General features: G+C 36.8%; 2 protein-coding genes across 5 annotated transcripts; one reads left to right on the forward strand and one right to left on the reverse strand.

Annotated features, from left to right (window-relative positions):
- On the forward strand, positions 1–3,590 carry LOC147399904 (caffeoylshikimate esterase-like). Of its 3 annotated transcripts, none has more exons than XM_086445468.1 (7): positions 1–112; positions 206–238; positions 343–489; positions 584–714; positions 826–951; positions 1,480–1,578; positions 3,050–3,590. In XM_086445468.1, exons 1-7 carry the CDS (start codon positions 43–45, stop codon positions 3,278–3,280), a joined length of 837 nt encoding a protein of 278 aa, XP_086301594.1. In that variant the 5' UTR covers positions 1–42; the 3' UTR covers positions 3,281–3,590. The 3 variants fall into 3 exon arrangements, with proteins under 3 accessions (XP_086301594.1, XP_086301595.1, XP_086301593.1); XM_086445467.1 differs by having other exon boundaries at positions 2–112; positions 826–963; positions 3,050–3,586; XM_086445469.1 differs by lacking the exon at positions 343–489 and having other exon boundaries at positions 826–963; positions 3,050–3,586.
- A 750-nt stretch (positions 3,591–4,340) lies between these two features.
- On the reverse strand, positions 4,341–10,961 carry LOC147399905 (spliceosome-associated protein 130 A). Of its 2 annotated transcripts, XM_086445466.1 has the most exons (4): positions 10,823–10,961; positions 7,597–10,640; positions 5,748–6,239; positions 4,341–4,748 (listed from the first exon to the last, which is right to left on the reverse strand). In XM_086445466.1, exons 2-4 carry the CDS (start codon positions 10,609–10,611, stop codon positions 4,611–4,613), a joined length of 3,645 nt encoding a protein of 1,214 aa, XP_086301592.1. In that variant the 5' UTR covers positions 10,612–10,640; positions 10,823–10,961; the 3' UTR covers positions 4,341–4,610. The 2 variants fall into 2 exon arrangements, with proteins under 2 accessions (XP_086301592.1, XP_086301591.1); XM_086445465.1 differs by having other exon boundaries at positions 7,597–10,925.
- Between the last annotated feature and the right edge of the window lie 587 nt (positions 10,962–11,548).

Consider the following 11,548-nt stretch of genomic DNA (forward strand, 5'->3'; position numbering starts at 1 on the left):
GGTAATTAATTCTTACAGGAATTTATATCAAATTCTCGAGGAATGAATCTTTATACATGTAGATGGTTACCATCAAATCAAGAACCCAAAGCCTTAATCTTTATCTGCCATGGTATTTATTTCAACAAATACAATCCTTTTACCTTATAAAACATTAATCTAATCTCTAATATTATTATTTTTTTATTTTTTATTTTTTTGCTAGGATACGCCATGGAATGTAGCATTTCCATGAAAGGTGAATATTATTCGTTTTCATGTTTTGTTGGAAACTAAAAATACTGAATTTTCAGAATTAAAAAAAAAAAAAACAATAAAAATATTAATGGGTTTTTGATTCAGGTACTGGAACTCGACTCGCAAAGGTGGGTTTCGCAGTTTATGGGACAGATTATGAAGGCCATGGCAAGTCAAGTGGGTTGCAAGGATACATTACTTGCTTCAATGATCTTGTTAACGACTGTGCCACCTATTTTACAAGCATATGTGGTTAGAATTAGATAATTAGTTCTCAAATACTTATATTTTATTTTATGTGATTTTTTTAATAACGTTCACATTTTTTTTCTTCTTGGATTTATAGAAAAAAAAGATAATAAAAGAAAGCTGAGATTTCTTCTAGGAGAATCTATGGGAGGAGCTGTGGCTCTTCTCTTACACAGAAAAAATCCAAACTATTGGGATGGTGTTGTCTTGGTTGCTCCCATGTGCAAGGTTGTCTCCTCTCTTTATTTTTTTAATAAGAAAATTTTAAATATATATATATTAGAAAATAATCATTTTTTAAATATTATTTTGAATTAACATGATTATATTTATTTACAGATTGCAGATGAGATGAAGCCTACTGCTTTGGTTCAGAAACTTTTATCTCTATTTTGCAATATTATTCCTACTTGGAAAGTTGGTACATCTCCAGATATTATTGATCTTGCAATCAAAGAACCTGAAGTAAGAGCTGAGGTGAATTAATCTAATATCTGTTAAGTTTCTCTTTTTTTATTTTCTTAATTTCTTACTATATGGGCTTGTTAGTATTTATTAAACAATTTATCTTAAAATAACACCAAATGGGCCAAGGCCCACATCCTACTTTTTAACTTTATAATGGGCTGATTAAGCCTTTTATTTCTTAACTCGGCCCAGAAACTCTATGGAACATTCGAGGAAGTTAACATGAAAAACTATTGAGTTTCAACACAAAACTGGGTCGAGTCTGGTACAAAACTCGATCAAGTAATATTATTTTTTAGAGAACAAAATATGAGTATTTTTTAAATATTTGTAAAATTGGTATATTTTTATTTGACTTGTCCAAATCGACTCAGGAGTTGTTGAATTAACTCGTGAGACATTCGAGATGAGTTTTCGAGTTTTAAACTATGGTGCATAATACGAATAATCTTAATTATATGAATCTCATTCCAATTATTGATTGCTGAAATGTGACTTAAGATCTTGAACATGTAATATGTTTAGGTGCGCTCGAATCCATATTGCTACAAAGGAAGGCCTCGGTTGCATACTATGATCGAACTTTTCAAAACTAGTTTAGACATAGAAGAAAACCTTCAACAGGTGAGAATTTATTAAATAAATAAATAAATCATATTTAATCAAAGATCGATAACTTATGAAAAAAAAACCAATTATTGTGATAAAACATGTATTTCAAGAATAAATCTCAACAGTTGGATTTTGTATATATATTTTTTCATGATTCAATGGATCCTAAGCCTTTAATTAATGATTGTTATCTCATGAAAATGATTCATAAAACATGCGATCGTGAATGTTAAAACATGAAATCCAATTGTTGAATCCACCATGGAACCCGAGAATAAATATCGACAATTGGATTTACTGTTTTAATAGTTGGGGTTCCATGTTTTTTATGATTTTTTTTCCATCAAGTCTACATAACTCAACCTTTAATTAATTAATTAATAATATTATTTTAATTTGTTGTCATGTATCACATCCTTTCTATTGTTATATTTTAAAATTAAATTGAACTCCCCTCTAAGAAAATTATTAAGCTTAATTTGCTTGTCACCGAATTAGTATGGTTAGAATAAATTAAATTATTTAATTTGGTAGACGATAGCATAAAATTTAATTTGTTGGACAACTCTACCCCCCCCCCCCCCCCCAGTAAAGAAAAGTTTGGGAAAGTTGCCCACATTACCCCCACCCCCATTCTTCTTTTATTTAATATAAACTTTAGGGTAAATTACACTTTAACCCCCTGTAATTTGGCATAATTCCATGTTGACCCCTAAAGTTTTGATAATTGCACTTACCTTGCTTTTAAGTTATCTAATAAGCTCATTACCCCCTTTCTATCAACTTGCCGTCAATGAAACATAAGCTTTTTGATTTCTATTTGAAGGGTCCTATCGAAGAAAGAACAAACTCCAAAATAGTGAATTTGTCGAAATAAAATCAAAATAAAAAATATTAGATCTTTTATACCTATACCGGGACCCATCTTTATCACACCTCTTTGTCTTCCACGAAAATGAGATGATAAAAAAACTTAGTTTAGAACTTAACTCCTTCTTTTTTTCATTAAAAAGTGAATTTTATTTTTAAAAGCACCATTTTATCATTTTTAAAATATTATTTTTCTTGATAAACAAAAATATCCCCATCAAAAAATGGGTTCATACTTAAGAATGTGAATGCTTAGACGGGGGCATTTTTAATTATCGTTTTAAAAGTTATTTTTTTGTAATAATAAAAATAAAACAAAAGGGTAAAATAGTAAAATAATATCTGAATTTTAATACAATTAGTGAAAGCAAAGGTAAGTGAAATTATCAAAATAATAAGGGGTCAACATGAAATTATACCAAACTATAGGGGTGAAACTGTAATTTACCCTAAACTTTACACAAGAAAAATTAAGGGGATTTTCTCGCATTGAATCATATGACTAGATCAAAATTGTAGATAGAAATTCTACATCATAATTTTTTTTTTTTTTTTCCCTTTTCCAAACACACTAATTTGATAATTAATAATCAAGTTTACGTCTATAATTCAGGTTTCGCTACCCTTTATTATCATTCATGGAGAAGATGACAAAGTGACGGATCCAACTATAAGCAAATTATTATACGAGTCGGCATCAAGTGTGGATAAAACCTTAAAGTTGTATCCAGGAATGTGGCATGCCCTCACTTCTGGAGAACCCATTGAAAACATCAACATTGTGTTCTATGATATAATTGAGTGGCTAAAGGAACGAACAAGATTCCAAATTTCTAGATTATAGAAAGAACAGAAAAGCGAATACGATGCTCAAAACCCCAGACTCCCAGACCAAGAAAATGGGTGTGCACCACTGTAGTGGTGGCACGTTGTTCTAGACCTATCGACGACAGTTTTCACACTCAAAATTCGACTTTTCAGGGTAAGAAAATTGGTTTTTATCGCGAAAGTGCCCATGTTTGGTGGGATTTGCTTTTTGGGAAATAGCTTCTTAAGAATTACTGATAAATATATTAAATGTTTGGTCTTTGGATCATTTATTTGATAGCTTAAAAGCATCGTAGAAGTATTTTAGTCATTATTTAAATAATAATGAAAACAAGGGTACTATCATTGAAAAATTATGTGTATTTTAAGTTCTCACAGAAACTTGTATGGGATTTATGTGGTAACTCCAATCATGACAAGTCAATTTTTAAAACGAGATTTAATACCACACATTCATTTTTCAAATTTTTGGACGAGATGTCTCAAACATATCGGAATCGGAAAACTCGTCTTAGACAACTTAGTATCTGGCATGGATAAGACGAGACGCAAAACCGAGTTTTAAAACCATGGCTCCAATGCACTTGAACCACATTGTTGTAAATCCAATATCTTGATTTTCATTGATAACAAGCGAGTTAGTGGTTTGTTATTAGTGGGTGAAGACATATTCTGAATAGAGGTGCCTTTAAACAAGCCCAACATCTTTCTTCTCCATGCTGTCAAGTATAGTGGTGTAGTTCGTCCTCTCAAGCTTGCTGACCTTTCCCACGACAAGCAAGAGAAGTGAACTCTCACCAGATACACATTGTACCCATCATTGGCAATCTTTTGAGGTTGCCGCAAAGGTGGTTGGGTTGCAGGGGAAGGGAAACATTTGATATGGAGATGTTTCGAGTGTTCAGTGTCGGGGATAAGCCCAGAGTCTTGAATCCTGCACAGCTCCATCAAGATTATTTTAACAGTAGCAAAGAACCAATCAACATAGAGACTACTGGCCTATACATTTCAAGTAAAAAAACAGCCAAATATGGTAACACTAGGAAACCCCTTTCGGTGCAAATTTTCAAAGATCATTTTCCTAATAACCACTTAAGATCGTTTCGATTAGATACTGAAAATATTACACCAGGGTAACAAAAGTGCCAAAGAAAACTGTCAGGGGTCTCTTGATCTCACGATGGAACCAGATTGTAGTGAGAGTGACAATAGATCAATCGTTTCCTGGGCCACATGGAATGATTTCCTAGTTATACAATAATAACTTTACAGTAACGATATTAGAAAATCAGTAAAACAAAATGATTCAAGTCTGCTAACAGAACGGGCATTATACAAAATCCTGCTCAGATTATCTTATTTCTAATATCTTCAAGTTTTTTCAATATTTCCCCTGGAGTCCTATCAAGTTCATCTGCAATCTTTCTCTGCAAATCTGGTGGTAAAGTGGGGAACTGCTCACATAGATCTCCATCAATCACATCCTGCAAAAATCATTCCAAAATATTAAGGTTAATTCGAACATATAATATTGATCTATTTTTTTACCAGTTGAAATGGGAAAAATACTGAAGGAAAAAATTAGATATTATAATAGCAGACAAAAATCATCATTTTCTCTCCCAATAAAACTTCATGAAAATTGTTTGCGAAGCAACCAACCACAAACAAGAGCCAACTGCACAAATGGATACGTATAAAACTCTGATTTTCAAAAGGGATAAGGCACTGGAACATCCTGATAGGGCATTAAAAGGGTTGGATTTTATCCGAATTTTAACGGGTTTGGACCCCTTATGAGTAGACCCGAATAAAAAACTGGGTAAAATATGGTTTGGTGTCCCTTGATCCGAGTCAGGTCCAGGTTGGATACAAATCTATCCCTATATCCGGCTAGATCCGAATGAGAGATTACTTTGAAAAATATATTTTTAGATTTTTCAAAATATCATTTTCTACTACTTTAATACAACGTGAGTTCTTATAAATAAAAGGATTATAATGGAAAATAGAATAGTATAGTAATTAGCAAAGAAGTATAATAGAAAAAAGAGTCGTGCTGGAGTGACTCAAGCTGGAACCTCATATGGCACTTCTTGCAGTGAAAGTGGATAGGAACCATAGATGCTTTTTCACTCGTATCTTGAAGAAAGCCATCTATGGTTCTCATACACTTTCATGTCAAGAAGTGCAATATGAGGTTCCAGCCTGAGGTCACTTCAACATTACTCTAGAAAAAATGTTAATCGACCCTGAATTATCCAACACAACCCGGCCCAAATCAAACCATTCGGGTCGGGTTGGATTCAGATCCAGATAAAAAATCCTGGATCTGAATAGGATTTACTCAGATCGAGACAGAGTCCAACCCATTTTAAGCACTACATACTGACATTACTCTGAATGATATAATTGCGACCAATGGATTGAATTTGGTGGATAAGCAAATATCACAATAAGATAATCCAATTTTGTACCATTACCTTCACCGGGAAATAAGCAGATCGGTACGCCATGTGATCTCTTCCACATAAAGGAGGGTGTTCTTGCCTCATATGCATCTCTAAATGAGAAAAGAAGTCAACATCCTCTCTTGAGGTGAATGCAAGCAGTGCCCCCAAACTTCCCATCACAGTTCCGTAAATAATGCATTCACCGCCTCCAGGTATGAGAGATGACTTCTGCATACACGTGACAACGTCACCAATATGAAACTGGACGATCTCCTCTAACTTGTTGGGAGCACCATTCAGTTTCCCTTGCTCCCACTTTATTTTCCCACCAGTTGGGTCTTCTTCAATCTCGTCCGAGACGTCCTGTGATAGCCGCACGAAGTACACATTCCCAAACTTGTCTGCACCAGCCATGGTGTCAAAATCTATGTGGTACGATGATGTAAGCCATCTGGGAACACTATCATCTGCAAATATATATAGCTGATTTTCATCCCGTCTATATTTGCAGTAATGGAATGACTGTAAAACAATCACCAATGAGAAGCAGTTAGCATATTTCTTATCAAATAAATTCAAGTATTTATATGAATAAGATATTCACCATCATAAAGTTTTTCGTACTCGACTATCCAAAAGCAAGTTATTGTTTGGCTAAAATTAATAGATTTGACTTAATTTCTAACCTAGGAGACAGTTAAAGGTGTTGTAGATGGAACTATGGCAGCAGTAGTAGGACATGGGAGTCGCAGGAGGTTAGGAAACAGGAATGAGAATTAGGAGGGGGGAGGGGGAGAATTAACTTCTTGGGTAGAGCATTCAACATAACAATATGCCTAGCCAACAAATAAATAAATAAATTACAAAAGCCTAGTAAAAAAATTGTTGCAAAACAGGTGAAAATTGAGCTTCCCATATCTCTGAACTCTCATTGTTCTTCATTAACTTGACAGTAACCATGTAAAATTTCTCAATATTTACACTGTTCTGTATTTTTATAACAAATGACAAAATATTTCAGACTTGTTCCTTACCACAGGCATGACCATGTTCCCATAGGTAAGGCATGGAACAACAATTTGGATCAAATTGCTTGAGCTAAAAACACCATATACCAACCACTCTTCAACAAGATTTTCTTGAGAAGATTAGTTAATGATCCGGGCCAACCCCAAGTATATGCTAATGGATTTCTTCTGGTAGTCATTCACAAGTCCTAAGAAGGACCTCAACCACTCTTTTTTTGGATAAAGAGACCTTAACCACTTTAGTAGGGGCTTCCCACACCCTAGTAACCTGAAGACCCTGAAAGAATCAATTACAGTCTACTTACTTCTTTAAATTGTCTATCAAGATCAATGTTTAAAATAGCTGACGTCCATTTTGGGGCCTAACGGTGGAGACATTTACTCTTTCGCTGTCATGAAATTACTACATGAGTGAGAAAGGAGGGAGATACTTTGGGTCTATCATCAGATAGGGAACTTAAATATCCTCAAAATCCAAAATTTCATAATTCACTATCATAAGAAAAATACCAGAGGAAAGATAATTATGCAATGCGATTTTCATAAACCATCAACAAGCATTAATGATACAACTCTCTAAATTTCTTATCCAAAAATTTTATCTCATAGTACTAACCAGAGTGAACATGATTTTGAAACACAAGTTAACATTGTAAGAAATGTGCAACTAAGGGATACAATCAAATGATAGCACAAAACACAGATGCATGTACACAATTATTATTTTTTATTTTTGAAAAGTTATCTCCACAAAATTTCATCAGTTTCATCAGACAGAATTACCTGCACAATTAAGAAGTGATAGAACCATAAATAAAAGAAATAATATTTAACTTTCTTAAAGAACATACCTCTTGTATGTCACCAACGTAGATCCTGTCTCGATATGTATGAATGGAGATAATTGTGTTGGGGAAAAGCTTATTCTCGCATTTCCTAAGCAGCCTTCTCTTCCCCAAATCATATAATCGGAGCACCGGTCCTATCCCAGCAAGTAATCGTCCTTGGAACTGACACAAAGCAAGAGGAATGCCTTCCACTTGTGTCTTATGCAAAAGTTCAAGACGCTTTCCATCTTCTACAAACCTATAAATATGAATAAATCCTGCCGTAAAACTTCTTTTAGGCCAAAACTGCAATGCCTTCGCCGTACCAACAGCCAAAAGAGTTCCATATTCCTTATCGTGGAAATTCACGGTACAAATACTAAATGCAGCCTCATTATCCTGAAGCTCAAGTAGACATGTCGACTTCGCAGTCCTCGGTTCAAGAACTCTGATGCAAGAGACCCATTTGTCTGACTCCGACTTCGGATAACCATACTGCTCATCCGAAAGAGGATCGTCCTTCTCCTCATCGTCACCACCGTTCTCTATCTGTTCCACATTACCGTTTCCGTTCTCCCCCATTCCAGCAGCCTCCAAGCACTCCTTCCTCGCAGCTTCACGCTCTTCTGCAGTAAATGCTCCCTGATCACTCTCAATCACAACCAACAGTTTCCGTTTAGGATGAAGGACGAATTTCCTGGGCGTATATCTTAAAGGAATAACTGTTTCATTAAATGTCTCTCCCAATCTTTCAATAGTAAAAACCCTCAATGCATCCCCAGCAACAGCAACCACACCTTCCGCACACTGATCGGACGAAAATGAGGCTGCGTACTCAAGAGTTTCGTATGAAAGAGGAGTCAACAAAAAGTGCCCTTGGTGGATATACCCAAGCCATGGCCGACTTGACAAACAAAGCATTGCCCGCCGACCTCTTACAATAGCAGAGAAGAGTTTGGGGGCCCTCAGTCCTAAGAAACGAGAACGGGTATCCGAAAGTTGCCCAGTCACCATATCAACCACAGTTCTGAATAGAACCCCATTTTGTAAACCAGCATTAAGAAAAACACTAGCAGGATGATCGGCACCATCTTCCCCTCCTACCGATGCTTGAACTTCAAGTAAGAGGAGAGACTCTGGAGGTGAAGATACACTCTGCACACTTAAAATCTGCATACAGTCATCCGGGTCTAAAGATAAGATGCGAATCGTGTTGTCGTAGGAACCAACTGCAAGGAACCGAGACCTCTGCCGTCCTTCAGGAACCGGAGCAATGTCCAAACAAGCCACGTCACCCGACATTTCGTGCTTTTCAATCTCCATCAATTGACCTGTTAAGTCCATCTCAAAATATATAAGTTCCCCACCACTTAAAGCGATAACCACTTGAAGTCTATTCGAAGCAACCTTCACAATCGTTCTCTTCCCCGGAGTTTTCCATTCATTAATACGCCCGTCTTCCCTTATATGTCTGATCCCATTTGGGTGTACTTGCATGAGAGAATCATCCCCCAATAAAGAAACAGCAAGAGAAGGGGTAGTATCAAGAAACCCACTATCACTAACTTCTTCAACTGTCTCACCAATCGAAAGCACAAGGGTTGCATTTGCAAATGACACGACGATATATGCGTCAAACTCATCAGTCACGTTCTTCTTCACTGTCCAAACAGCACTGGGGACACCCGGGAGTTGTGAGACTGCCATCTCGCTGACAGCCAAACCTGGTCTTAGTATCCGTAGGGATGAACGAGGGCCTCGCCCACAAAGAGCAAATATCTGAGGAGTCTCCTCCTCAAACAGATTTATTACTTTCATGTCCATGATTGCCATCAAGCTCTCGACTTGGTCAATCCTAACTAGATTCTTAAGCCCTCTAGGCTGGAAAAAAACAGGCTGGAACCCTTCTTCCGTTTCCATCAACGTTGCCGACGAAGATTCTATATCATCATCATCTCCAATAGCTTTAAACTGATATAAACCATGGTTCCCAAATTCTGATGCAGCAAATAGAAACCCCGTTTTGAGAACACACATTGCAGCCGTAACAGGCATTGTATCAAAATACTTAATCTTCAACTCCGTAACACGGTCGTTATCATGCTCTAACGTAACCTTAAACACATCTCCATACTCTGTTTGTAACAGAAAGAAGAACATCGACTTTTGCTTGTGTGTCGCAGCAGACACTATGAGAACACCTCGCTCCGCGGGTAAATCAGCCCGCCGAGGAATGACAGCTCGGACATCCGGGTGTCCTTGATTCTTATAAATAACAAAATTTTCCGCACAAACAAGAACACCACTAGGACCATCCCCTCCCCCAGGGACAGTTACAAGCATGTTGGCACCATTATCAATCGGTTCGGACCATTTTCTAGAAACGTGGTTAAGCCCGAGATCAAGCTCGTAAAACGTAAGATGTTTTTGGGCATCGTTTGCAGCCTGACCAGTCGAATCCTGATCAGCTTCTGAGTAATCAAGCTCGATTGCAGCGAAAATTGGGTTATCGAAACCACAATCAACACCCGCGATTGAGTACACAATAGTGTGTGATTTATGAGCTTCTAATGGCGACGAAATTGTTAACCTCGCCGCAGTATCTCTATTTAACACATAAACAAGCTTCTGTTTCTCACAAGCACCAACCATTGCAGCACGACCCTTTGGATCAACCGCTAGATATTGTCCCGGAACAATCCGACGACAACCCGATTTCCCAAAAGTTTCTTGGTGAATTTTATCAAACACATTTTTCTCTTTGTTGTACTCGAGAATCACAATTCGACCCGAATCAGATCCAACAACAATATAATCTTTTTGAGAACCAGTTAACCTAAACTGAGCTAAAGATCGAATTGCTCCAAAGACATCGGTTGAGAGAATCGTTTGAAGCTTACCGTTTTCATCAGGGCGTAAGAGATCGAGAACTTTACCTCTCGCGACGACAATTTCTTGCGATTTTCCACCAACGAAGTTTCCATTTGTGGCACAAACGATGCCTGTTGCTTGTTGCAGAGTTAAACTGTAGAGATACATGAAGAAATCGTACGAGAAACCCTAGAAATCTACACACAAAAACGTTCAAATTTTGTAGAAACCTCGAATCATGGATAGGAAGAAAAAAACCCTAGTTTTTTTTTTGGAACAAAGTGAACTAGGGTTTATGGTTTTAGATGCAGTTTTAAGTTGCAGAAGTGAGGGAGTCGAAGTAAATATGAAGAAAACTAAGGGGCTTCTTAGAACTGACCTGAAAATCTTCTCTGGATGAAGTGAGAGAGAGGAACTGGAAGTCTGGAAGAGAAGAGGCTAAGAGGGTCCGATGTAAACCCTACTTCATCGCTTCGCTCTTGTTTCAAAGTCAGTTGACTGAAAGTCTAAAACCCCGCTGTTAATGGGCTTGAGCCGGACCGTTAAAGGCCTGGTGTTACTTAGGCCTAAATATCGTGCCCCAAGTTTTACTTGTCTAATGATTGGGACCAAATAAAAAAGCTGGCCTACAAGTATAAAAAAAAGAGTCGTACTCAATCCAAGTCAGAAATGTCTCCCACGATGTACATTTCAATGTTACTTCAACATTATCCTAAAAAAATACAGCTTACAAGCACGGTTGAAGGGTAAACCCACCCATGCTCAACTCAAGTAATAGAACCCTCAACCTAACCCGACCATCAGGCTTAAATTCACTAACTCAAGCCCAACCTGACCTTGATCTTCTAAAATTGGGTTGAGCTTAGGTTAGGCCGAGTTTGATAATTTCGTCGGCTGTGATCTACGACCACCCTCTCTTTCCGTAGCTAAAAGTTGTACTTGATCTATCATTGAAAGCAGTTGTTGATTCTGAGTTTGATTCAGTTTCTAAAATAACAGTTTCTTCTGTAAAGGCAGTTGATTTTGGGCACAATGAATAACCCTAATTTCATTTTGATTAACAAATCAATTTTATAATTTAAAAAAGATGTATAACAACAAAAAC

Source organism: Akebia trifoliata, chromosome 6 (assembly GCF_017979445.1).
Source record: "Akebia trifoliata isolate Shusen 1 chromosome 6, ASM1797944v1, whole genome shotgun sequence".
NCBI lineage: Eukaryota > Viridiplantae > Streptophyta > Magnoliopsida > Ranunculales > Lardizabalaceae > Akebia > Akebia trifoliata.

Coding starts and splice junctions, on each gene's coding strand:
- LOC147399905 (XM_086445466.1), bottom strand. CDS start 10,611: ATGTATCTCTACAGTTTAACTCTGCAACAAGCAACAGGCATCGTTTGT. Junction 6,240..7,596: donor ACGTTGGTGACATACAAGAG/GTATGTTCTTTA, acceptor ATTGTTTTACAG/TCATTCCATTACTGCAAATA. Junction 4,749..5,747: donor CTGCTTATTTCCCGGTGAAG/GTAATGGTACAA, acceptor TGATTTTTGCAG/GATGTGATTGATGGAGATCT.
- LOC147399904 (XM_086445467.1), top strand. CDS start 43: ATGAATCTTTATACATGTAGATGGTTACCATCAAATCAAGAACCCAAA. Junction 113..205: donor CTTAATCTTTATCTGCCATG/GTATTTATTTCA, acceptor TTTTTTTGCTAG/GATACGCCATGGAATGTAGC. Junction 239..342: donor ATGTAGCATTTCCATGAAAG/GTGAATATTATT, acceptor TTTTTGATTCAG/GTACTGGAACTCGACTCGCA.